This window comes from Monodelphis domestica, chromosome 3 (assembly GCF_027887165.1).
Source record: "Monodelphis domestica isolate mMonDom1 chromosome 3, mMonDom1.pri, whole genome shotgun sequence".
NCBI lineage: Eukaryota > Metazoa > Chordata > Mammalia > Didelphimorphia > Didelphidae > Monodelphis > Monodelphis domestica.
In genome coordinates, this window is record NC_077229.1 from 116,216,348 (window position 1) to 116,243,415 (window position 27,068).

Below are 27,068 nucleotides of genomic sequence, written 5' to 3' on the forward strand. Positions count from 1 at the left end.
ATAATATAATAATGAAAAATATCAATTCTTTCCATAGGCGGATGATTTAGTCTGACTTCTCCCTAACCAATATTGCTTCATATTCCTCCCCTTTAGACACTCATATTCTAAATAAGCAAGAAGAGAAAATCTTCCCTGATTTTACACTACAATATCTCAGATGTACATGTCTTCTCAGGCTGGCCCATAGCATGCCTTAAACAAAAACACTTTTCATCTTTGGTTACTAAAATATCTTTCCTTGATAGAAATCCCAGGTCCATTGTCAACCTCCATAAATATCTCTGAAATAAAAGTGATCTCTCCTGCCACATTATTTTCCTACACTATTTAGTGTGGCTGCCTCCTTATCTCATCACTTCCTCTTCTGCATCATACTTATGAATGTGTACAAAAACTACTTCTTTTTTTTTACACTGAAAGTTCCTTGAAGGCAGCAAAAGGGACTAATAAATATATCAAATTTGCATAATCCAAACTGAATTTAGCAGGACCAAATGTTGTACTGATGGCTATTTTAATTTGGGGGTATATATATTTTGGAGACAGAATTTATCTAAAGAGGATAATTTATCCTTGGAGAGCTAATGTGTTTTAGTTGAAAGAACATTCACTAGACTGAGAATTGATGATAATTATTATAATTTCATTTTTAAAGCATTTTAAAATTTATTTTGCCCTTTCCTCATAATATTCCTATGAAATTAATGGTCAAAATAATATTTGTACTCTATACAGATCATGGTAAAATTGTCAGTGCAATAAATTTGGAATCTAAGGACCTGGATTCAGATTCTGTTTCTTCTATTTACTACCTGGGTGATTTAGGCATGCCACCATCTCTTTAGACTTCAGTTCCTCATCTCAAATGAAATGGATAGATTAAACAGCCTACCAACTCCAAGTCAATGATCATATCATTCTATTTATTTGTGCCATTTGAAACATGAAGTATCCATATTGATTTTCCCATTTCTACCTCAGCTAGAAAATACTTGAGCTACCTTCCAGACCCATACATCCTGGAACAATACAGTACTATTTTCACTGTTACATTCCAAAGAACCAATTTCTTCTTGTTCTGATACATTCTATATGACTTTGAGTAAGTCACTAATCATCTTTGGGCCTCATTTTCTTCATTTGTAAAAAGAGATAGTGGCAAGAGATCGTCAATAAAGTATTTTTTATAAAAAACTCTAAATTTCTATTCTCTGTTCATACCCTGTTTTAATATCTTCTGTTCTAAATTCCATTCTAGTTCTAACATCCTGTAATTTGACATGCTATGTTGTATAACTACTTTCTGTGTCCCAATGTTTCATGCTTTAAGTTTCTTCCAATTTGACCATTCTATGATTGTATGAACCAAGGCCAGGTAATGAGACAATATGGAATCTGTTCTCATCCAATTAAGCTTCATGTTCATTTAAGTCATGTCTGAGTCTCCTGATGCTAAAATGATTGCCCTTGCCTCCTAGGGCAAGGGATGCTTCGGGGATGCCAACCATCAGTAGCCGTACACTTGGCCTCCACTTCCAGCCTCGAAGCGGACTGCACCATCATGTCCCTGTAATGTTTGACTATTTCCACCTATCTGTGATCTCCGTGACAATCCATGCCTCACTGGTGGCCCTGCAGCAACCATTGATCAGGTAAATGTAGCTCAGCAACATGATAGTGGAAAATCGCATTTTGTTCTATCCACATCCATGAGAATGAAGGAAGAAGGATGACCAGGCAACAATGGGTTTGCAACATGGAAACTCTAAATTGTAGAATGGGGGCAACAAGGGTCAAATCGAAGGAATCATCAGTAGTCTATGCCATTCCCTAGGATTCACAACTACTACATTAAATATTTTGTAAACATTTTCACCATAGGCATTCTAATCCTAGATGAGGATACCTCATGAGGCGATGAGTTCTCCCATCATGGAAGATCTTCATTCAGACTAGATTGTCGCTCCTTGAAAATGTTTGTCTAAAAGACCAGGTAGATTAGATTCCACACTTCCCCCAGGGTTCTCTATACCCTCAATAGGATTGTGGAGGCTAGGGTCTATGCCCATGCATCATCCCCCATTCATATTCTCTCTATGAGAGGAGATGGTTCCCTACACATTAGTTCCATTTAGCCAGTAATAGCCAGAATAACTTTTACAAAGAAATATTTACTTCAAAAGGTAATCATGAATATTCAAACCCATTCCTCCAGCACATAGGAAGCATGATCCTCCTTCCATCTTCTCTGAGGAAGAAGAGATTAGATTCATAGTTTAGCTCAGTTTCTACAGAGCTCAGTCTAAGTTCCAAGTTGAAATTCCCCTCAGGTTCATGTCCCCAAACATTCTGGCTTCTCAAGGCTTCTGTGCCTGGCTGGCTAAGCATACCAACTTGCTTGCAATTCTGGCTCCAAAGTTTTCAATGTCTTGACATCCTGGTTCTCTTGGAACTCAATTCTGGCACTTGAAATTATGGGAGACAAACAACACAGAACAGAAGCAATTACTTCCAGGCCCATTTTTGGAGCCAGGGTAAAAGAGGAAGAAAAAAGAAAGGAAGACCTTTCCCTCTAAGAGGTTCAGTTCATGCCATCTGTACTGTGGATGAGCTGAGATTTTCATTCTATGGACACAGCAGAAAGAGTAGTGAAAAAGAACAGAAGAAAGCAGCCCAGTTTCCCCAGTTTTAAAAATATAAGTAACTACTCAAAGGCAGCTACCCTTCCCATGTGGGAGGAAATGCAGAAACTTTTAAGTTAGATGATCGAGATATGCCAAGAAAAGCTGAGGTGAGAGTTGTACAGGATATTATTACATTAAATACATGCTGAAGTACAGTAATGATGTTAACAATGAAACAACATATATCTAACCCTTTCAGGTTTGCATATTTTATCACATTTAGTCTTTATAATCACCTTGTGAATTACATGCTTTACTCATTTTAAAATGAATGAGCTAAATGTGAAAATTTATGAAATGCCAAAGGGAACCTGCCTAACACATGTCTGAGGCAGAATACTGTGACTTTTAGCCCAGAATCCATCCACATATCCAAACAACGTGAAACTGGGGTGATAGTGGTATAATTGTATTTTTATGGCTTGTTTAGTGGTCATAAAATAGCATCACAACCAAAATGAAGCAGCTAGGTGATACAATGGATAAAGAACTGAATCTGAATTCAAATCTTGCCTCAGACACTTATATGATCCTCAGTGTTCTCCTCTATAAAACTGGAGACAATAATAGCACCTACCTTAAAAGGTTGTGGTAAGAATCAAACGAGTTAATGTATGTAAAGCTTTTGAAAACTTTTGCTTGTTATAAGTGTTAGCTATTGTTATTAAAATGATTAAGCTATATCCATATTTATCTTTTTGTGCCTTAGTTTTCTCATCTCTGAAAGGAGGATGGGTGTTCATTTTGTTCTTGTGCACTTTATACTATAGGTTTCTTTTGTTTATTGTTTCTTTTTCATGGTCTCTATTGACACACATGCAAAAAAAATGATGAAATAGTGAAATACGATGATGGAAAATCATATAATATCTTTAATGCCAGTCTTCTTTTTGTGCCCCCACTTGAAGCTTAGTTCCTCTGAGTCTCACTTCCCTCCTCCATCAAATAGGAATGATAATATTTATACAATCTAAAACTCTTCATTTTTCTGGTTTCTTTCAGGACTCAGCTCAACCTTTTCCCTATACCCTCTAGTAGCAAATGCCTTCCCACCTCAGATGAATTCCCTGTACTCTATATATCTTGTCATATATATATATATATGTGTGTGTGTGTGTGTGTGTGTGTGTGTGTGTATGTGTATATATATATATGTATATATATATATATATATACACATACACACACTCATATGTATATGTTATATCCCCTATTAGAATGAGAACTGCTTTATCACAGGGACTTTTTGCCACCCCTTCCCTTTTTTATATACCCAGCTGCTGGAATCATGTCTGGAATATATTCCTTAATAAATGCTTGACTGACTAACAATCTATGTTCCAAAGTATTCCATTGTCTCACATTCTACCTTCAGAAGCTACATTAGGACATTATTTGTCCTAAAACTTCTTCTCAATGATTCTATGGTAACTAATAGAGTAGTCATGATACCTACTTTGTCTTTTTTCTCAAAACATTCCTATCTCCTGTAATAAGTAATAATAAGGGACTATATTGATTGGAAATTGATAACTAACAGATCAAACTGTTATCTACTTTCTTCCTCCCTTCCTCCCTTTTCCTCCCTCCTTTCAGCCTCCCTCCCCCCACCAACTTTCCTTCTTCTCTCTTCTTCTTCTAAACCAACTCAGGGGTGAGTTTATGATGTTTCAAATGAAATACCTTTTCTCTTATCTATTTTAAATAAAAGGGTTTATTGGGGAAGACAGAAAGGAATAAGGAATGGAGGTAAGAGGGTTGAGGATTTCCCTAATACTACAATGAGTCTTAGATTGGGGGATGGTGAAATATAGTTCAGTTGAGAGAAATGGCTGATAGGTCTGGAAGTTCAGTCACTATCACAACAGAGCAAATCAGTCAGAGAGATATCTGGACTTTGTCCTTCTTTCTTCTGCCTTCAAAGCCAAGAGACTATCTCCTTTCTGTCTTCAAAGTTAAAGACATAACCCTTCAGTTGGTCTGTTCCTTTCTTCCAACTGCTTCTCCAGGTAACATTCCAAATCAGAATATTCTCATTTGAATGACAGGTCATAACTCAGCTGCTCCAAACTCTTGTTGCATGCTTTCTAATCTCTCTTCAACACTCCTTGGCCACTTTGTATGGGGGGAAAAAAGTTCCTGAGTAATTTTCCAAATTTAACTTTCTCAGAAGCACAGTCTCTAACTCTAGAAAAAGTAAAACTAGATAAAAAACTGGAATTCAAACACAAAATGGGAGCTAATTCAGATGACAATCTAATGAGGATTTTGATATTTGGAAACTGTTTGTTGAAGGTTTTACCTTCCATTGTCATGAGGAGTTTTCAATTTTACCTCTTTCAACCTTTCCAGAGACTTTTCCACCATAATTCTAAACTCTTTCCTTCCCCTCTCTTCTCCTCTTCTCTGTTCTCTGACTGTCTCTGTCTCTCTCCCTCTCCCCATACCCTTCTCTCTATCTCTCTCTAGTTCCCTTCCTTCATCTTTTGAATTCAAACAGATGAAACTTTCCCTCCATTCACTGAATGAATTCCATAAGAAAGATATGACTTTTCTGAGATCTACCTATATCTTCCTGCTACAGCAAGGGCCTGAAGAGTGTCTATAAGAAGCATACTCTTAAATGTAATTGAGAATAGCATCAATTTTGAGCAGTTTGAGGCAGTTCTGAAAGTTAGCCAACCTGATAAAATGAAGCAATTTATGTAAGACTCATTGCAAAACTTAAAATCTTACATAAATATGAATTGTGCTTATCAACATCATTACTTCATCAATTAGGAAATACGGGGAAGAATTGGACAAAGCTCTGCTCTTCACACAAAAAGGATTTATTTTGCATCATAGTTCTGATGCTATGACTGAGGAAAATCTCATGCACTGAACATCACTCTTCTCATCTGCAAAATGAACTGAATAATACCTGTCCTAGTTACCTCACAGGGTTCTGGAAAAAAAGTGCATTGTAAACCTAAAGGAACTGTATGAATGGGATCTATGAATAAAATTATTTTTCAAATCCTTAATTCCAAAATCAGAGGATGAGAGTGGAAGGTACCTTGGAACAGATGATGTTCATATATAGAACATGGAGTTTTAGACCTGAATGTTTTAGACCTGGAAAGAACCTGAGAACAAAGAATGTTACAACTTCAAGAGACCTTAGAAAATAAACTCTTAGTTTATAGACTTCTACGAGGCAGCTGGCTGGCTCAGTGGATTGAGAGCCAGGCCTAGAGACAGGAGGTCCTAAGTTCAAATCTGGCCTCAGACACTTCCTAGCTGTGTGACTGTTGGAAAATCACTTAACCCCCATTACCTAGTCATTACTGCTCTTCTGCCTTAGAACCAATACACAGTATTGATTCTAAGACAAAAGGTAAGGGTTAAAAAAAAGAATAAAGACTTCTATAAATGAAAGGGAATTAATGCTACAGAATATAAGAACAGAGTGTTTTTGTGGGAAAAAATTTCGAGATCATTCATTTAGATAAAAAATATGAGGCCAACAAGACCGAGTGACTTTCACGTGATTTTATTGTTGTTCAATTGTTTTCAGTTCTGTTTGACTGGTTGTGATCCCATTTGGCTTCTTGGCAGAGATCCTGGAGTGGTTTGCTGTTTGCTTCACCAGTTCATTTTATAGATGAGAAAACTGAGTCAGGCAAGGCTAAGTGAATAGTGCAGGGTCACACAGTTTGTAAGTATCTGAGGTCAGGGATTTGAATTCAGATAGATGAGTTTTCTTGATTCCAAACCTATCCATTGTGCCACCTAGCTATCCTTTATATGATTACATAATGAGTGAGCTGTAGCAGAGCCCAAGCCAGAGCCCACAGTTTCTGATCTTCTGATTTCCTCATCAAACCCCAAACTCCAGGGCTCTTTCCACTGCATTATTGTATGAAAAGATTGAATTCCTTTTTCCTAGTACATCTTGAGAGCTTTCCAAGCAAGGCAGTGTCTAGAATAAAATCAATATTTTTTAAAAATCTTAATGACTCATGAAATGAAATGACCTTCTCAGTGTTCATTCAATACCTAGCTCCAGCAGAGTGTTAGAAATTAAAGCATGTTGTTGGGTACCAAGCATCACAAAATGCATACCTGTTATGGCCTTTTGATAATAACAATTATCTCCCCTTTTTCCAACAGCTTGTAGTTTTCAGTTCATGCCTGTTTCATGTGATGATTTCACAAATTCTATGGGGATACTTTTTAAGGCAGCTGTGGCTCAGTTGTTAAAAAGTATTGGGTCTGGAGTCAGGAAGATCTGCGTTCAAATCCAGTCTCAGATTCTTCCTAGTTGTGTAAACTTGGGCAGGTCATTTAACCTCTCTATGTTTAGGAGGTAGCTAGGTGGCTCAGTGGATAGAATGTTGCTTGGAATTGGGAAGAAATGAATTCAAATCTGACCTCAGACACTTCCTAGCTATGTGCTCCTGGGCAAGTCACTTAACTTCTGATTGCTTGACAGAAAGGATCCATTAGATCAGCTATAGAAGGAAATGGCAAACACCTTCAGTATCCTTGCCAAAAAACCCTTATGGATAACTATAGTACATAGAGTTATGAAGAGTTAGATGTGACTGAACTACCAAAACAAGCTAGTTAGGGTAGGAATTATTGATAAATGATGATATAGGAAGGTTAATATGATAACATGGCAAGCCATGATAAAAATAGGGTCTAACATTTAGAACTCTTTGCCTCAGCTCTCCCAGGCAGACTTTATATTATTCTAGGCTAATAAATATGGAAATTTGATTTACACCCATACCATATATAAATTATTATAATCTATATTATATATTACATATTCATTCATTCATGTATTTATTCATTCATTTATATATTTAATATGTTCATTCATTCACTTGCTTATTTATCCATAAATTCATTTATTTATCTATTTATTTTGATAGCTCCATTCAAGACCACTAAGCTATTGAGGAATCAAAGTGTAGTTGTAGAGTCACTGGGTTTGAATCCCAGCTCTGGTACTTTTTCCCCCTCCGTATGACACTGGGAAGATCACTTTATCTCTGAGTCTTCTTGTGCCATTATTTAAAACTGGATTAATGATCTTTTCAGTATTAAAAATAATAGCTCTAAAGTCAAAAGGGACCTCATAGTACATTTAGTTGAATACCCTTAGCTGACAAATAAGGAATCTGAGGCCCAGGGAGATGTGTCTTGCCTACAGTCACATAGGTAGCCATCACAAGACAGAATTAGAATCCTTTCCCTTTGGCTGTAGAGCTAGTATTCTTTCTGCTCCACCATGCTGTCTCATGGAGATGTTTTATGGCAAGTTATTAGTAAACTTTAAGTTTATCATTATTTGTAGTATTTAGGTTCTTAATATGTTTCTCTTCTTAATATTTTCCATTTTAGCTTTACACGCCCAGGGAAAGGATCATGGCTGGGTAAAGGCAGCCCAGAGGGAAGTTCGGAACCATCAATTATGTCCTTAGAAAGCCTTGTCTTTGGAGCTGGCTACTGCAAACCTTCTTTCTCAGAGGTAAATTTCAAGTCCATGTGAAACTTGATGCTTTTGAGTTGTGCACCTGATCATGAACCCATTCTTCCTTCCCCAGCATGACTTATTCTCTAATTTCTCTTCTAAAGACTGCCCTATGGAAACTTTTTTCTTCTGAAGTGAATCCCATAAAAGGATGATTGTAGGGAAAATGACTAATTTGATACCTGTTGTCTTAGAAACTTATCTAGTCCAATTGAATTCCTTTTCTCCAAATTACCCCATTTTATAGATGAGAGCACTGAGACCCAGAGAAGGAGAAGTAAGTTCTCTAAGGTTTTATAGATGTAATAAGTCTATATGGGATTCAAATCTAGGTCTTCCAGCTCCCAAAACAGTATTCCTTCCACTATACCACTCAGCATTCTACATATCCTTTATGAGGCAATTTCAAGCCCACATTATACATTTAATGTCAGTACACATTAAGAACCTATAATATGCAATGTTTTGAAGGAGATATAAAGTTGGATAAGTTTACCCTATTCTTTACTATTATTATTACCTTATTATGGAGGCTTCAGGATATCTATGGAAGATAACAGGTATATGGAGAGGAATTTTTGGAATAACACCTATTAAAAATGGTTTTGAAACCAGGAAGGTCGAGGTTCAAATCCTGCCTCTGACACACACACTCCCTGTGTGACAGTGGACGAATCATTTCATTTCTCAGTTTTCTAGGGCAACTCTCCAAGACATTAAAATATATAAAAGAAACTGACTTGTGTTGGGAGAGATGTTTTTTTTTATTTAATATCAACATTTCTATTATTATTAATATTACAATCCTTATCACCATATCACACCAGCATGTCAATAGCTGAAATACAAGAATGAAAATAAAAATGGTCATATTAATCTCTAAGAAAGATCATTTCCAAATTGAGAAATCAGGGAAGGCTTCATCAAGGATGGCAGGCATCATGATATGATAGAAATAATACTAGAACTATAATCATACCATTAGGGTTCAAATCTCAATATTCCTGCTTTTTGTCCCAAAATAACTTTGGGCAAATTGCTTCAATCTTTCTGGACCTCAATTTCCCAATAAGCAAAACAAAGAGTTTGGACTGTATGAACTCTAAAGCCCTTCCTTCTACAGTTATCTAATTTCCCCAGGCAGAGCAGGAGGGGGAGGATACTTCACTTGTAGTAAATGGTGTAAGCAAAGACTGTTAGGAAAGTGCCCAATGGAGCATAGGTAATGGCGACTGTTACAGATTAACCAGGGAGTTGAATGTCTCAAAGTAACATTCAGAAATCAAGCTGAACATTAAGGTGGAAGCTGATTGGGAACTACTTTGTGTTAAAAAGAATCATTGACAGCTTTTGAGCAAGAATATGACTTTACACAATCTGTTCATTGGGAAGAGTAATCTGACTTATTATGAGTGATGAGAAAGAGAAGGATTTGTAGATGGAAACCTGTAAGATGGTTATTACAAACAAACAAGTATACAAATATTAGGGTCATAAACCTAGAGTTAGAAAGGGACCTCAAATCCTGTGTAGTAGATTCCCTTATTCCCCATTTTAAACATTCAGAAAAAAGACTCCTGAAGCAAACAATTTACTCAGTCCCACCCAAAGTCACAAAGTTACTGTCAGAGGAAGGATTTGAACCTATACCTTTGAATTCAGATGTAGTACTCTTCCCACTGTACCTTCTACCTCCTTGTTCAGGGTAAGAAGATATGAGACTCTAAAAGGATTGAACAATGCCATTGGAGGAAAAAAAGGGAAGAATAAGAATGAGAGAGGTTTCAGAGTTAGAATCAACCTGGAGAGAGAATTCTGCTTTTTATAGTTTTGCTCTTGTCCTTCTTCTGAATCTTATAAAGGATGCATTAGTAGCCTGTACTTTATTAAGTAGTAGTGTGAAAGGTTTTTGTGGCCCAAATAGTGCCTCACACCTCCCTCTCCCTAAAGGTGGAAATGTTCTGCCTTCCCTCTTAGTGAACACAATGAACTCCTGCTTGATCTGCAGGGAACATCTTGTAATGTGCTGCTTAACCATTGAATCACTCCTCCCTGGCTTCATTTCCCAGCATGCAGGGACTTCATTTCCAAAGCTTCAGGGGGCCTGAGTTCCTCTTTGTACAAACTCTTAGCTCCATCATTAGTGTTAATGGGAAAAACACAGGGAACATGCAACCGTTGCACACTTGAAGGGCCTCATTGAGAAGGGGTCATTTTAGGCCTTGCAAGGAAAGAGAAATTTCAAAGGCAAATGGACAGTGGGGCCTGGTAGAAAGAAGAGACCTGGAGTTGGGAAAAATTATTTTCCAATCCTGATGCTGATCCTTACTATTTCCTTAATCTACTATCATTTTTATACTTAATTTCCTCATCTGTAAAATAAAGGTAATAATTATAGGACCCAATTCATAAGGTTGCTAAAAGAATAGCATTTTGTAAGTCCTTAAAGTACTATATAAATATAACTTAGTAATAGTATAATTGAATTCTTCCTCTGATGCCATACTATGGCATAAAAGTGTGCTAGTTTCTGAAATGTCAGTGGAGCAAAATTCTTGCAGTTTGGACCAAGCTAGGAAGGTTTTGGTATGATTTCAGTGGCAAATGCTGAGATTATTAATCAGCATCATAGGATCACAGATTTAAGAGTGATATGGGACCTTGGGGGGCATTGATTCCAACTACATCATTTTACCAATGAGAAAACCATGGCTAAGAGTGTAGAAGTAACTTGCCAAGGGCCAGATAAGCTAGTAAAAATCATGGCAGGATTTTATTCCTTGTCTTCTTAAATCTCAAATTCTAATTACAACATTATGCTGTCTCTCAAGAACCAGCCAAATTTGGAGAAGCTCATCAATAGACCTAGATAATGGATTATCTGAATATATCAATTCTTTTAAAATTCTTTTTTAAATCTTTAAATATTTTTCCATGTTTACACGATTTATTTTCTCTCCCTCCCCTTGTCTAATCTGACAAGCAATTCCACTGAATTATACATGTGCTATCACTTGATACCTATTTCTGTATTATTCATTTTTGTAATAATCTTTTAAAACAAAAACCCCAAATCATAGACCCATATAAACAAGTGATGTCATATTTTTTTTCTTTTACATTGCTACTCCCACAGTTCTTTCTCTAAATGTGGATAATATTCTTTCTCATAAATCTCTTGGCATTTCCTGGATCATTTAATTCCTATCAGTAGCAAAGTTGATTTCATTTGATCATTCCACAGTGTTTCACTCTCTGTGTACAATGTTCTGGTTCTGCTTACTTCACTCCACATCAGTTCATGGAGGTCTTTCCAGTTCATATAGAAATCAAGCAGTTCATCATTCCTTATAGCACAATAGTATTCTATCACCATCGTATGCCATAATTTATTCAGCCATTTCTCGATTGAGGGACACCTCCTCATTTTCCAATTCTTTGCCACCACAAAAAGTGCAGCTATAAATATGTTGTGCAACCCTTTTTTATTATCTTTTTGGGGTACAAACCTAGTAGTGGTATTGCTGTACCAATGGGCAGGCATATGAATATATCAATTCTTAAGGAATTCCTGTCAATTTGTAAAGATATCCAAGATCATAAGATGAAAGATCTGATGCTACTGGAGACCATTAAGTCTAAATCTTTCTTTTACAGAAGATGAGACTGAGGCCCAGGGAAGTTAGATGGCTTGATCAAAGTCACAAAGGTAATAATGACAAAAATTAGAATTTAATCCACATTATTTGACTCCAAAACCAGTATTATTTCCATCGAATTCCATTGTCTTTCATAGGGAAGGATAAATGGGGGAGTATCTAAATTTAAGAAATCAGGGATCCCTGACAAATTGAAGTATTATTATTATTAATTATAAAAACAAACTTGAGTATAATATAAATATAAATATTTGTTATTGGTCTACTTATTAAGATTCTATTCAAGGGATTCTCTGTGTCATGGAAATGACAATGACTTCTTTATAAACAGAATATAAGAGAACAGCAAGGTTGTTCAGTGGTTAGAGATCCAGATCTAGAGATAGGAGGCCCTGGGTTCAAATTTGGCTTTAGTCACTGCCTAGCTATGACTCTGAGCAAGTCACTTGACCCCATTTGCCTATTGATTCAAAGACAAGAAGTGTTTTTTTTTTTAATATATAAATAAATAAATAGAATTATAAGCGTTTATAGGTTTTACCAGGCTGAGAACACATAGGAGAGAAGTTCTTAACATTTTCTATATCTCTGACCCTTTGGTAGTTTGGTGAAGCCTATGAGCCCTTTCTCTAAATTATGTTTTTTTTATTCCTTATAGAATTAAATATTAAATTAGTTATAATTTTGTGAAAATACAAATATGTTTTCCCCATCTGAGGTCATAGACTCCTTGAATTCCATCTGCTTACTTGAGTCTCTGTGGACTCCAGATAAAGAATTTCTGCCTTAGAACACAGGCACAGGGTCACATTGTGTTTTAGATGACTAACCTATGCTGATAGTGGAAAAGTCCCTTACCCAGAGGATCAGACAAATTTCCATCACCTTATTAAAGCCTAAAGGCTTTCTCCTAAGCTATGATCTGAGTAACTACACCTACAAAATAATGTATTTTAAAATATTCATATGTATAATTGGGCTAAGTGTCTAAGGAAAATCTAATTATGCTAAGACGACCAAGATTTTATATTTTCACAATATAGAAATCATTTAATTATTCTCTTTTTCTATGGGCACAGCCTCAATCCTATTACCTCAGAAACTTTTGCCACCAATTCCAAGAAAAAACATTTAAGCAAGTATGTAGTATTATCGTGTGGCGAGTGATAATAATATGAAGTGGGAATTGAAGAAAACCTAGAGGTTGTTAAAGACACCCTCAGGGACCCATCCAAAGCTCTGGAGACTCAAATTGGAGTGCCTTGTGAACTGATTCCATTGATGCTTCTACCTGGGTCTACATTTCAAGGAGAAAAAGGGATGAACATTGGTATTTTCTTGGGTTACAGGTTATGATTTTCCATTTATTCAACAAAGTAGTGTACAATTAATGCTGATCACTATGGAATAGTAGCATATGGCACAGGTATTACTGAGACAAAGAAAAATTCCAGAAGTTATTGTTAAATACAATATATGTCATAGAACTTGTGGCAGTGACAGTAGCAACTGGCCTTTTGTTGTTTTCTTTTACTAAGATCTCAAGCAGCTTGTAATAAAATTCAAGAGTCTTCTTGAGATTAACACAATTCTTAAAAAGACAAATATAAGCAAGGAAAGCCATCCAGTGTTTCAGGCAGCTTAGAACTTTACTGTTTTTCTTTTGAAGGTCTTACCTTCTTTTACTCAACTTTCTTCAAACACAAACAGTTCTAACCCCATAGAGGCCACTTTAGGAGTACTAATCTAGAAGTTTGGTCTCTCTCTGCTTACATTTGCTCTCTCCAGTCAGCCCAAAGTATGGTGGGTAATCTTTATTGGACTTCTATCTCAAACTGGATGCACCCTAAACATCTTAAACTCAACATGTTCAAATATGAACTCATTATCTTTCTCTACTTTTGAACTTTCCTATTACTGTTGAGGTTACCACTGATCTCCCAGTTACTCAGCTTCAAATTTAGGTGCCATCTTCAATTCTTACTCTCTCTCTCACACTCTCCTATCTGATCTCTTGCTAAGATGTATTGATTATACCTTTGTAGCATCTACCATATATGGCCTCTTCTTGATTCTTTATCCCATCATTGTTATCACCATAATGCAGAAATAGCCTATTGGTTGGTCTCCATGCCACAAATCTTTCATGTCAGTCCACTGCTCCCTCAGTTGTTAGATTGATTTTATCAACACATAGATCTGACCATCACACACACACACACACACACACACACACACACACACACACACACACACACACACAAATTCATGAAAGTCCATTGGCACCCTATTACCCCAGGTTCAAATATACAGTCCTCTGCCTGGCATTCAAAGCTCTTTATAACTTTGTTCCTTCCAATTTTCTTCCACCTTACCCCTCTTGCCCCATGTACTTTGAAATTCAGTGACACACGCCTCCTAGCTATTCCACAGACAACATTTTCCATCTCTTTATCTTGAGCATTTTCATTGACTGTCTCCCATGCCTCAAACATTCTCTTCATCTCCATCACCTAGCTTCCCTGATAGCCTTTAAATGTCAGCTAAAGTTCTGCCTTCTTCAAGAAGCTTTTTCTAGTCATCCTTTATATAAGTACCTTCCCTCAGAAATTATCTCTAATTTATTCTGTATGTATATATAGTTTGTACATAAGTTTTTTATTTTATTTTTTGTTTTGCATATTTTTCTCCCATATTAGACTATAAGTTTCTCTAGAGCAGTTAACTATTTTTAAACCCATATTTTCCATTTTAGTAACAAATCTAAGATAGAAGAGCAAGGGCTAGGCAAATAGAGTTAAATGACTTGGCTGGTGCACACATCTAGGAAATATCTGAAGCCAGATTTGAACCCAAGTCCTACTGACTCCTGGCTCTGTACTTTATCCACTAGGCCAACTAGCTGACAAGTGACTATTTCCCCCCTTTTTTGCATCCTCAGTATTTAGTGCAGTGATTGACAAATATTGAACACTTAATAAATGCTAATCAACTGTTTGACAGGTTGACAATAGTTGCTAAATTCGTGGTGCATAGATCAGCTGCCTTGACTTCCTTAGGGTGTAATAACAGAGTTAGAGTGTTGGTATGGAATTAAGGAGAGGTATACCTAGTAGAATTGTTGTTTTGGCTGAATGAGTCAGACCTAGCAGGTATGTCTCTCCTGTGATTTCCTCTCTGTTCTTCTGGATGTCTGTCTTATTGAAGTTGTAATGTCTGTGTCCTTAAAGTCTATGTGTATGCAAATTGGTATTTTCTATGGCCCAGGAGCATTCTGCAAGAAGAGAAAGATTTTGATGAAAAAGAATGGTTGAATTCAAGGCATTCTGTCCTCTGGAATATTTTCTCTAAGTTTCTGTTCCCTCTTAGTATATTTCAGTGGTTTAAAAAGAGCTGAAATTAGGGTGGGCCAGGGCCAGCAAGGACATTTTCTAGGGAGATGGAATTCAGAGAGGGCACAAATGGATGAATGATTGGCTGAAAAATAAAATATTTTCTAAATGTTCATTATGTTCCAAGTTCCTGGCTGGGTGCTAGTGAAAGAATACAAAAATGACAGTTCCTGCCCTCAAGAATTTTACATTGTATCTGAAGAAAACAACACATAAAGGGGAACTAAGAAATTCTGATGGGGTTAGAGTGGGGTGTCATGGTATGTGTATGGCATCATTGTTGGGAAAAGTGCAAGAAGTGAAGCAGAGGTCTAATAAAGGTTTACTAATCAGAGTCCAGAGACGCAGGGTCTGAGTACAAGATTCTGATGGAAGAGGCATAGAGAAGATGGAGAAGACTTTATCCTTGGACTCTCAAATATTAGGTCTATATTATCTCCGTACTATAAGGTCTACCTCTGAGTTGATACCCTTCTTTCTGGGTCTGCTTTCCTCTAAAACCAAATCTTTTGTACCTCTTCTTCCTGCTAAGTTGAAAGGATATATTTATTGCTGCCCTCTATCCCTGTATTTACACTGTGCATTGGAATGCCCTCTCTCTTGGTAATTACAGTTAACAAAGGTAGTTTACCCTTTTTGTGTCATCCTTCCCTCAACCCCACTCAAGTGACTTGCCTCCAGTGTTAGAATTCCCATTTCTGTCTCTTGGTCTAAGGATCTTAAACATAGTAACCTATAAGGACACCACTTAGCTCTAACTGGCCATTATTAAAAATCTCTGAACCTGCCAAATGCTATCTTTAAAATGAATGTCATAATATAATAATATTTGTTCACAGTCTCCTTATGATCAAACAGGAAAAAAATAAAAGTGAAATAAGTAGAGCAAATGATATCATTCTCATTTTTTCAGAAGAAGTAATTGAGGCTTAGAGAGTTTCAGTGACTTAATTATTGCCACAAACCCTCAAAGCAATGGAGCTGAAACTGGAAGCCAGGTAAGGAAGCCTTGAAGAAATTGGAACACCTGGTCTTCTGTCTTTGGCATGAAGAATCTTTCCCCCATCTCCACTGTATGTTTTTACTTGAGCAATTTTAAAGTCCTGTATAGATATGAACTGCTATGATTAATATTATTCCACTAGTCTGAAGTCACATGTATTTATTTCTTTGACAGGTCACCCACCATCTCTTGAGCTCATTTTCTTTCCTTCTATATAAATTAATCATTAAAAGGTTTGGGTTTTAGAAATCACAGTTAGAGAAATTATATATTTGTAAAAACATGGAGGTAATGGAAAGGAATTTAATCCTGATTCATTGACTGCCTCCCATCCCATTTCCACATATAAAATAACTGAGGTTGGACAATAGACAGTAACTAAAATGAGGTGACACAAAATAGTAATGATCCTGCATCCACAAGGTTTATCTTGAACTATCTTATTGATGGTCACTTTTATCACAGCAAGCTGGGAGGCTAAGTTTTGTCTTCATTACGGGAATCAGGGGATGTCCTGTTTATAGGTAGTGAAGCTTAGCATGTCTGGTTATTTCTAGGATTTGATTCTATATCTGTGCAATTTCCATTTGGGGAACAACCAATGATCTACTCCTAGAGCTGCAATTCACGTGCCTCACACATCATCCAACAGCTGAAGGGGAACTAAGCTTAGAATAAAATCCAGGAGCCCTGGATCTTCAGTCCCCAATCCCTGAGAAACCTAATGCATTAGCAAATAAAATCAGAATAAACCCAGATTGTGCTGTCAGCTGGGAAGATTAGGGAACAGGTGTTCTTAAAAAAAAAAAAAAGCCCTTTCCTCAAAAAGACATTTGATGAAACTGGAATTTCATACTCAAATGAGCTGATTTACATGAAAAACAGTGCAGTGGGGTAGATTGATATGACAAGAAATTCCCATTTACCATTTAACCAGGTCCTCATCAGGCAACAGACTTCCCCTACACTGTCTTTCCTTTGCCTCAAGACTGGCATTTCCATTCTCTGGCCTGTAGTTTTCATACCTATGAGGGTACATCTAAATTCTCTTCCAGTATTAAAGTAGAATGATAGTTCAAGTAACTGCTGGAAATGAGGTTGCACTGGATCACCTCATAACGTCTTCTGAACTTTTCCATTTCATTTTATTTTATTTTTAAGTAATTGATATTTTTACTTTTTTATTTTATTTTTAAATATTTTTCAATTACTACATGATTTATGTTCTCTCTCTCTTCTTCCCACCCCTCCCAGAGCTCACAATCAATTGTACATATTATTATTTTATAATTGAGTAATCTTTTAAAACCAAAAGTCCAAATCATATACTCATATAAACAAATGATAAGTCATATGTTTTTCTTCTGCTTTTCTACTCCTACATGAACTGTTTCATTTTAGTAAAAGTCATGGGTATATAATGGGCAGCAAGGGATAGGGATATTACTAGGTTCTTTAACCTGTGGTGTGAATTTAATTATATAACATATGTAATTATGGTCTAGAGCTCCTAGGGCTAATACAGTGCTTTACAGATTATAAAATGAGAATATTGTATTTGGAAGGGATATTCCCCCTTAAGTAAATTGGTCCCTTTTTGTCTCTCAGTTTCAACTTATTTAAGGAGGGGATATGCCTTCCAAATGGAATATTCTCAGTTTATGAACTGCAAAGTACCATATTGGCACATATTATAAGTATTACTAGTTTTCTATCATTTTGTATCCATTTCTAAATTTAATGACTCCATGAGTAGGATTCTGCCCACTCTTTTTGAACAACTGGAAGAATTGATCTGAACTGTGTAATCAGCAGGAACCTTTTTCCTTCTGCCTTTTCTCTTCTACCCCTCTACCAGACACAACTAGGGACAAAAGTGGAAGCTACGTGCAAAGAAAAGAGAAGTCAAGTCAACAATTGTTTATGAAGAGGTTACTGTGAGTCAGCCACTGGGTTAAACAGTGGGGATATAAAGAAAGCAAAAACAATCCTGGTTCTAGTGGAGAAGACAACATGGGAACAACTTTGTACATACAAGACATTTATAGAGTAAATTGGAGGTAATCTCAGAAGGAAGACTAGAAAAGGTAGATTTGCGGGAGAAACTTGAAAGAAGCAGGGAATTCCAGAAGCTAGGGTAAAAAGCCTATGTATAAAAGTCAACCTTAATATGCTTGAGGGAAAGACAATGAAAGGATTCTCCAGGAAGCTTATATAATTGGGAAAACTCCAGATAAAAACAAGCTGGAGAGATATAAAGGTAATAATACTTTGTGCAAAAAAGAGGGTGTACCCCTATATAACAGATAGTCTTCTCTTAGGAGAAGAAGGAAGGAATTGACTAAAACTATTGTTAAATTAGAGTTAGTCTTAAGAATAGACTTTCTTGCCTTCCAAGTATAAAATTTAAATTAATATCAGTAACTCTAAGTATTATATTTTATGCTTTATTAGTAATCACTTGAAGTAGAAGAAATAAAAAGTAGAAATACAAAGCTTAAGTATGATCATGTGAGCAAACTTTCCTGCCAAGCTCTCCCCTCAGCTTCCACAGCTGCATTCAGGGAAGAAGAGAGAGAGACGGGGTCACACCAAAATATATCCTCCCTATGTTAGCACATAGCATAAACACACAAATAACATGCTAGGTAAGAGAGTCCTAGGGAGCAAATTCTATCCACACTCAAGTGAATCCCTAGAGACTTTGGTGATGCAGAATGCCAAATATGGAAGCCACCTTTGAACATAAAACATTAAATATTAAACCTAGATATGATCTTGGATTGGAGAAGATTAGAATCTCAAATAAAGAGTGGAAGAGACCAGACCATTGGGCAATAGGTATATAGAAAGAAAGATAGCCCCTGTCCTCAAGGAGCTTGCAATCTAATGAGGGAGGCAATAGATAAAGAAATACATATTATTGTATTATATTATATCATACTATATTAGACATATATAAATCAAGCTATATATAATAAAATAGTAAATAACTAATAGAGAGCACAATGGAATTAAGAGGGGTTGTGGAAGATTTCCTGGAGGAGGTAATTAGTGGTAGTCTCTCGGTTACTGAGAATGACAATTGTCTTTGTGCATTATCATCTATTGATGTTAAGACTTTAATTAAGACCTGCAGGAATTAATTTTAAACAAAGAGAATTGAAGTCAAAAAGGGGAAAGATTTGTAAAATACTATATAGTAAGTGAGTAGTAGTTGGGATTAGAAACTTGGTCTCTATATTTCTTAGTCTCCTGTTCTTTCTATTATACCATCATTGTTTTGGGGGAAGAAAAAGCCAAATAGGTGACAGAGTGGAGTGGACAGAGCTAGACCTGGAATCAGTAGTGGACACTTCCTTGCTATGTGACCCTGGGCAAGTCACCTCAACATTCTCTTCCTCAATTTCCTTATTTGTAAAATGATACCTTCCTAAGTGGTTGTGAGAAAAAAAATGAAATGAAGTTTATAAAATACTTTGTAAATTTTAAAACATTATATAATGAAGATAATAAATAGGAATAATAGCATCAAGTATTTATATAGTACCTACTATGTACCAGCCAGGCACTATGCTAATGCTTTACAAGTATAATCTCATTTGATATAAGTGCTAAATATTATTGTTTGCATTTTATTAGCTATCTGATTGAACAAAAATTGCAAGTATGTGCCCTAGTGTGAACAGGTGAACAGTATTTTCTGAATATGGAGAGATAGCTCATTACCACTAAATCTGGCAACTGGTAGTCTGGTTTCAACAGAGAGCATATTTCATTCATAATCAGAGGCCTCATTAAGATAATTACAAGCATCATAATAACCCACATCCAGAAAGGACTCATTCATATATCGCTGTATTTAACATGAGCTAATATGTGATATTATATATAATTTCAAAGCAATATATACATGTAAGTTGATATTATCATGGTGATTATAGTACTTATTATCACCAAAATAATTAGTGTTTTCATTTCTTTTTCCAGTGCTTCATTCGAGCTTAGAGGTAACCAAGGATTTTTACAAAGGCCAGAGCTTTTAACTAACAATTGTATTGTCAGAGACACTCTTCACAAAATACAGCCAGCACATATAGAACAATATATACCCTTTGATCAACTTTAAAAGATAAATTTAATTGGATGAATTTAATTGAGGTGTAAGAGAGTTCCATGGGACAAAAAGCACTGTAAGAACCTGGATACCATTCCAATTCACAAAGGAACAAAATTCAGTAAAAGGCCACAGTTGTGGAGGCAACCTTCAGAAAGAAGGAACTCAGATCAAGTTGGGAAAAGCAAGTGGAAGTAAAAATTCAAAAATTATCCTTTCACTCAAGGATTTGTAGTCCTTCTGTTAAAAGAGAGTGATGTGAGTGTGTGTGTTTGTATGTGTATTTGTATCTCTGCATTTATATATGTATGTGTGTGTGTCTCCATGTCTGTGTATGTCTGTATATGTATATGTGGGATTTGAGGGTGGGAAGAAGCAAAGTAGGAGGGGTTGGAACAATTTAGAATGGACCTTTGTTTAGACCCTCAAATCAGAGCTTGTGGTTTGAAAAAGAATCTTCCTTATTTCCTTCCTTCCTTCTTTCCTTCCTTTCTTTCTTCAAATAATGAGGGACTAACTCATTAAGGAATTCCTATAATGACTTAACTGGATAATCTCTGTTATAATAGTGAAAATCAGTGACTCTAAAGGGCACTATAAATCAAGTCAACAAGATTTTAGATTTTTTTCTCTTTCGCCTCTTTATCATCATCAACCTCATGTCACTGAAAACTCACTAGATTTGAAATAAGGAAACCCCCAAATTGAGTATTGACCATAACAATTAATTAACCTAATTAGACTGTGAGGAAGTTCCATAACAAGTTTTCAGTATCCTTCAGGGGTGTGTGGGAGCCAGCTTGTACTGATGCATGAGAGTCAATTATTACATTTTCTGTGGGTATATTTACTTGGCAAATTTCAAATGCTACAAATCAAGGCCTGATTTGTTGTTTGATTGATTGTCCAAGCTTTAAAAAGTATTGGCTCCAAGACAGAAGGTAAGGGTTTAAAAAAAGTAATAAATGAAAAAAAAGAGTATTTCTATATATAACTTTCTTGAAAAGAAAAAGACATATGCACAGTAAGAAAATAATATAGGGAGCTTAATGGAAAGAATACTAGAATTAACTGAAAAGACCAGGAATGTAGTCTCATTTCTACCATTTACTAGTGACTAGGGTTTTATTGGCAAAAATACTGGGGTGGTCTGCAATTTCCTTCTCCAGCTTATTTTATATATGAGGAAACTGAAGTAAATAGAGTTAAGCAACTTGTCCAGAGTCACACAGCTAGTAAGTGTCAGGCCAGATTTGAAATCAGGAAGATGAATCTTCCTGACTTTTAGTCTTGGCATTCTGTCCACTGTCTCCGTCTAGCTGTCCCTGTTACTATTTAATTAAATCCAACTCTTTGAGATCCTGAAGGCCATAGCATGCCAATGGGGTTTTCTTGGCAAAGATACAGGAGTGATTTACTATTTCCTTTTCTAGTGGATTAAGGCAAACATAGGTTAAGTGATTTTGATTTGTCCAAGGTCACACAGATAGTAAGTATCTGAGGCAAATTTGAACTCAGGTCTTCCTGACTCTTAGGTCCAGTGCTCTATCCCGAGCTGTCCTGGAAAGGAAAGTACTTATTGCAAAAGTCACAAGGTAACAATGCCTCACATTCTAGACATCTGTAGTCACTGGTTACCTGGAAACAGCTAGATCTCATGGGTATTTGTGCAAGATAAAAAAGGACAGTCTGTTACTTCAAGTAACCAAGTGAAAGCAATGAGATAAATTAGATCTTACTACCTAATACATCTGTACCATTACTCATTAGGCTTCTGAATCAATATTCAGCATTTTCAGCAAAACAAAAGTCCTTTGAATTAGGCAACTGCAGAGGTGTTGTTGCTGTTGTTTCCTGGTCTTTGCCTTTAGGAGGCCTCTGATGAAGTGTTATGCTCTTTTAGCAAAAGCAGTTTTCTTGATCCTGGCATCTGTCCAAAACTTTAAGGTTGACTTTATTGTTTAGTTTTGTGATATGGAAATCACTTTAAAAGACTGATATATATATATATATATATATATATATATATATATATATATATATAAATTTAAGGTCTCCAAGGAATTCAGCTATGTAATTCCTAAATGAAAACTCAAGTCTTCAGCAACTCTACAGAGCAACATTTTCATCAGATCAACTCTTTCAACCAGAAAAAAAAAATCTTCCTCTTATTCTTCTAAGCAGCAAATGAGAAGTGGAGCTTTGTGTTCATTCTTTGGCCTAGCTTTGAAATTTTGGGGGAGGGCCCATATTTTAGAACTCTTTCGACAGTGTCCCTTGAGAAATGATTCCCCTATTTCTTATTGTGAAAAACTAAAAGCTACATTTTTTACAAGCGAAGACAAAACTAAACAATATATGATTGTCCCATAGTCCACAAATAGATCTGGAAGTGAGTGTTTCCCAGGGATGAATCTTAAAATGCACATGTCAAATATACATAAACTACATGCTGAGAAACAAGATACTAATTTGCTTTTTTTCCTCTGAGAATATTTTCATCATTAGGTTGCTCTTTGTTTTTTGTTTTGTTTTGTTTTGTTTTTGCACAATTGCACTCATCTGTTTATTGTAATCAGTAAAATAGTCACAATTAGAAAGGGGTACCACTTTAGACTTACATAAAGAAAAATATGAATGGAAATGATGACAAAAGGACTTGGCATTGAATTGAAACCAGCCATTTCCTTAGGCTCCTCTAGTAATTTTCTAAGAACAAGGTAGGACTCCAAAATCAAATTGGAGGGCAATAATGAGATTAGAGAGGATATTTGCATTCCAGGGTGTCATCATCTGTTGTTGGTGTTCATTAGTTTCAATCATGTTTGATTCTTTGTGAACCCATTTGGGGTTTTGTCAGCAAAGATACTAGAATGATTTGCCATTTCCTTAGTTCATTTGACAGATGAAGAAACTGATGCAAAGAGGGTTAAGCAACTTGCCTAGGGGTGACACAGCTAGTTATTATCTGAGGCCAAATTTGAACTAAAAAAATGTCTTTCTTTTTCTAGGACTGACCAGCTTTATCCACTGTGTCACCTAGTTGTCCATTGTCTTAATCTATCATTGCTCAAAATTTACTGTAATTAAAAAGATATTTTTATCCCTGTTCCAAATATCCCTCTCTGGCCATCCATTTCTCATGTCCTCCAATTTATTACTATTGGAAGATGCTAATGTGCACCTGTTTGGCTAACATTCTGAAAACAAAGTACTAAAAACTGAACAGTGGGGAGTTTTCTAAATTTAATATCCCTTTTTAATCTTTCCTCCAATCACCTGCCCTAGCACTGGAGAAATGTTCTGTCCTCCAAAGCAGCAGTGCATTCCTGAGGAGAGAGGATCCTATCCTGGTAATACTGTATATTGCCGTACAATCTTTCGCATCCATCATTTCCTTTTATCTTAGAATTACCTCTTAGTATATGTGTGACCTTGGGAAAATTGCTTCCTATCTCTGAGCCTTAATTTCCTTCTCTACAAGATAAACAATTGAATGATATGATCTTTAAGGACCCTTTTATGCACTTCTCTCTCTTAGAATTCCTAGTTTCCTTCATGTTTCAGTTTAAGTATCACCTAAGTGAGTTTTTCCTGGTTAAGTTTTAATCTCCTCTCCAAAGAGTGTTGCTTTTATCTTTTTTTCTGTTCATTGCCCAACACAGTGTCTAGAATTTAGTAAATGCTTTGAAATTGTTTATTGTTTGTTTGTTCCATCCTAACCTAATATAATGACCACAACATATATATATATATATATATATAATATTATAATATAATGACCAAAACACTTTAGTGTTTTCAAAACACTTTATGTATGTTATAACATTTGGTCCCCTCAACAACACTAGGAGGTAAATGCTGTTATTCTTTAAAACATATTTTTTTTTCTTAGAATTGATCCTAGGACTGGTTTCAAGGCAGAAGTACAGTCAGGGGTAGACAATTGGGGCTTGTGACTTACCTAAGGGTACTAAATACCATTATTATTACCATTATTATCATTATTATCATATTACCATTTTAAAGATGAGGATGCAGAGACTGAAAGTGGTTAAGTGACTTACCCAGGATCATAAAGTTAGCAAAGGACTGAGATAGCATTTTATGTCACTTATTCCTGATTTCAAGGCTCTCTCTAACCATTATGGCACCTAATTTCCACTTATGCCCTTTTACTATACCTACATCATCGCTCAGCTCTATTATATAATAACCTGGCAGTATAATTACTACTATACTAGTACTAATAATATTAGTTTACAATTATATAGCCCTGTCCTCATATGGAATGGGATACAATAAGTCTTTGCCACTCAGGGGTTTACAAATCTAGTTGATAAGACTGATGATACATGTCATAAATAATTTTTAATTATACATTATTTTTTAATATTTTATTTTTCCCCAACTGAATATAAAAACAATTTAATGCTTAAAAAATTAAATTCCAAATGATCTCCCTCCCTTTCTTTCCTCTACTCTATCATAAGTTCTAAATTAGAGCTCATCTCGCTCTTATATTCCTTGGCAGGTAGTTTTGAAATAGCTCTTTAGGCAGAGAATAAACTAAACCAGAGCTGCCTGAGGAATGGTTTTTCCACCTTCTGCCAGAAGTCCTGGTGCCAAGTTTCCCTGCATTGCTGCATAGCCCCAGGATGACCCATGATCAGAATTACTGTTCCAAACTCGGAAATCCACATCTTAGGAGCATCCCATCCAGACCTGCTACAGGAGCTGAAATCCCTATGGTACTCAATCTTTTCATAAAAGCAGCCAATTCAACACAGTAAGCCATTGTCAGCCAGAAGCTCCTTAACTTGAATTAATTGATGAGATTAACATAAGCAGAGAGCATGGCCCACAGGAAATAAGGCACAGGACTGGAATGATTTGATGAGGGAGATAAAGAAATGAGGTCAGGGATGGTCTCAGATCCTAGGATTTAGAGCTGCACATAAATGACTCATGAGGCCATATAATCCAAACTAATACCTGAACTATAATTCCTATAGTTTCACTATCTCATAGAATTAAAGATCTGGAAGCAACATTAGGGACTATTTAGTGATTATTCTATTTTACAGTAGAAAAAACTGAGGCTCAAAGAAGCTATATGACTTCCACAAGGCTACACAGAGTATACCAATCTGGACTTCCATTTCTTCATTATCAAGATGAGGTGATTGAATTCTATAATAAGTAAATTATAGCATCTTATGCATCTTTGATCCCTTTATCTCTAAGCAAGATTGTTTAGGAATTATCCATATCCTACCATCTTAGACTTTAGACATAAAATATTACATAACGGGAACCCAAAGAAATTTTACATACACAAAGATCTGATGGGGTTTTTTTTATGTCCACATCTCAACTTTTAATGATGCTCATACCCCAGTTCTCTGCCCTAGTCTTTCTTATCTTCTTTCTCTAAACTCTCTTGGTGACATCTCCCTGCATCCTTATTTCCAAGATTAGACTCTCTTTTGAGGCCTAGAACTACATGCTCAAATCCTAATTGATTATTCAAAATAGGTGTCATCTGGTCATTTCAAATTTATTATGTCATAACAATTCATTATACTTCACCACAAACTCATCCTCCTCTTTTCCAAATGTCCTTTCAAGATCACCACTTTCATAAATTCTGATTTGACTCTCAAGTTTTAATCTGTTAATTAATCTCCTTTCAAATGAGATGTCACATCGTGTGGGGTTTTCCTTAATGGACTTCCCTGATTAGCAGGGTCCCACAAGGGAAGGGGCTCACCTTTGTGATGGGACCCAAGGAGAGATAGGAACCGAGAACCAGGGTGGAGAATGAAAGACACGGACAAGTCAGTGTTTGAATAGGGCAGGCAACCCCTATGATACTCCCTTTGATAGGAAAGTATGAGTACAAAGGAACACGAGGTGGAGGAGGAGATTAAGATAGGGAATGCAGGCTGAGATGGTTACAGCCTTGGGGAAGGAGAAGGTCTAGAGAGGGGAGAGAGACATAGTCATTGAGGAGCCCAGTGGAGCTCCATGAAAGGGGAGAGAAAGTCAAGAGGAAGTTCATGGGATTGCCTCTGAATTTATTCCTGTCCTGCTTGGGCGGTACTCCCAAGCACGTAGTAACCACATCACAAAGTATAGACAATTAAGATTGGGTGGCAAGGTAGAGGGAACACCTTTGGGCGTGTAGATTGCAAACCATGCTTTCCCGGGAATTGAGTCTGAGCATGCTAATGAGTTTGTCTTAGCCAAGGGCCACATGGCCAGTTCAAGGTTATGTTCACAAGCCTCATTGGTATATATAACCTTATGCTTGGAGACACAGTAATCATACAGTCATTTATATTTCATAGATGTGAATATGCTTGGGATGCTACACATCTTTTCAGTTCTACCTCTTTATTACTTGCTTTTGTACTTTTCTTTCCAAGTATGCTCTACCTCAACTCATCCTAATCACATTTCAGCTCTTTCCTGCTATATTGCAAATAGTTTCCTAATAGTTCTGCTATTCGCAAATCTGTTCCTTTCCAACACATTTTTCACATAACTGTCATAGTAACATTCTACTGTTCTTTTATGGCACCTGCAAGGGGCAAAAGGGGTTATTTTTAAAAGGTTGGGCTTGATTATTTAAGAGTTTGGTCACCAGGAATTTAATTAAATCCAAAGATATTTTATTT

General features: G+C 36.2%; 1 protein-coding gene across 3 annotated transcripts in view; it reads left to right on the plus strand.

Annotated features, from left to right (window-relative positions):
• FAM135B (family with sequence similarity 135 member B) overlaps positions 1-27,068 on the plus strand; it is a 561,064-nt gene that overhangs the window by 417,212 nt on the left and 116,784 nt on the right. For all 3 annotated transcript variants that reach the window (XM_007488381.3, XM_016431905.2, XM_001370771.4), the window contains 2 exons: positions 1,482-1,655; positions 8,085-8,211. In XM_007488381.3, coding sequence (XP_007488443.1) covers positions 1,482-1,655; positions 8,085-8,211 — 301 coding nt within the window. The remainder of the gene's footprint in view (positions 1-1,481; positions 1,656-8,084; positions 8,212-27,068) is intronic.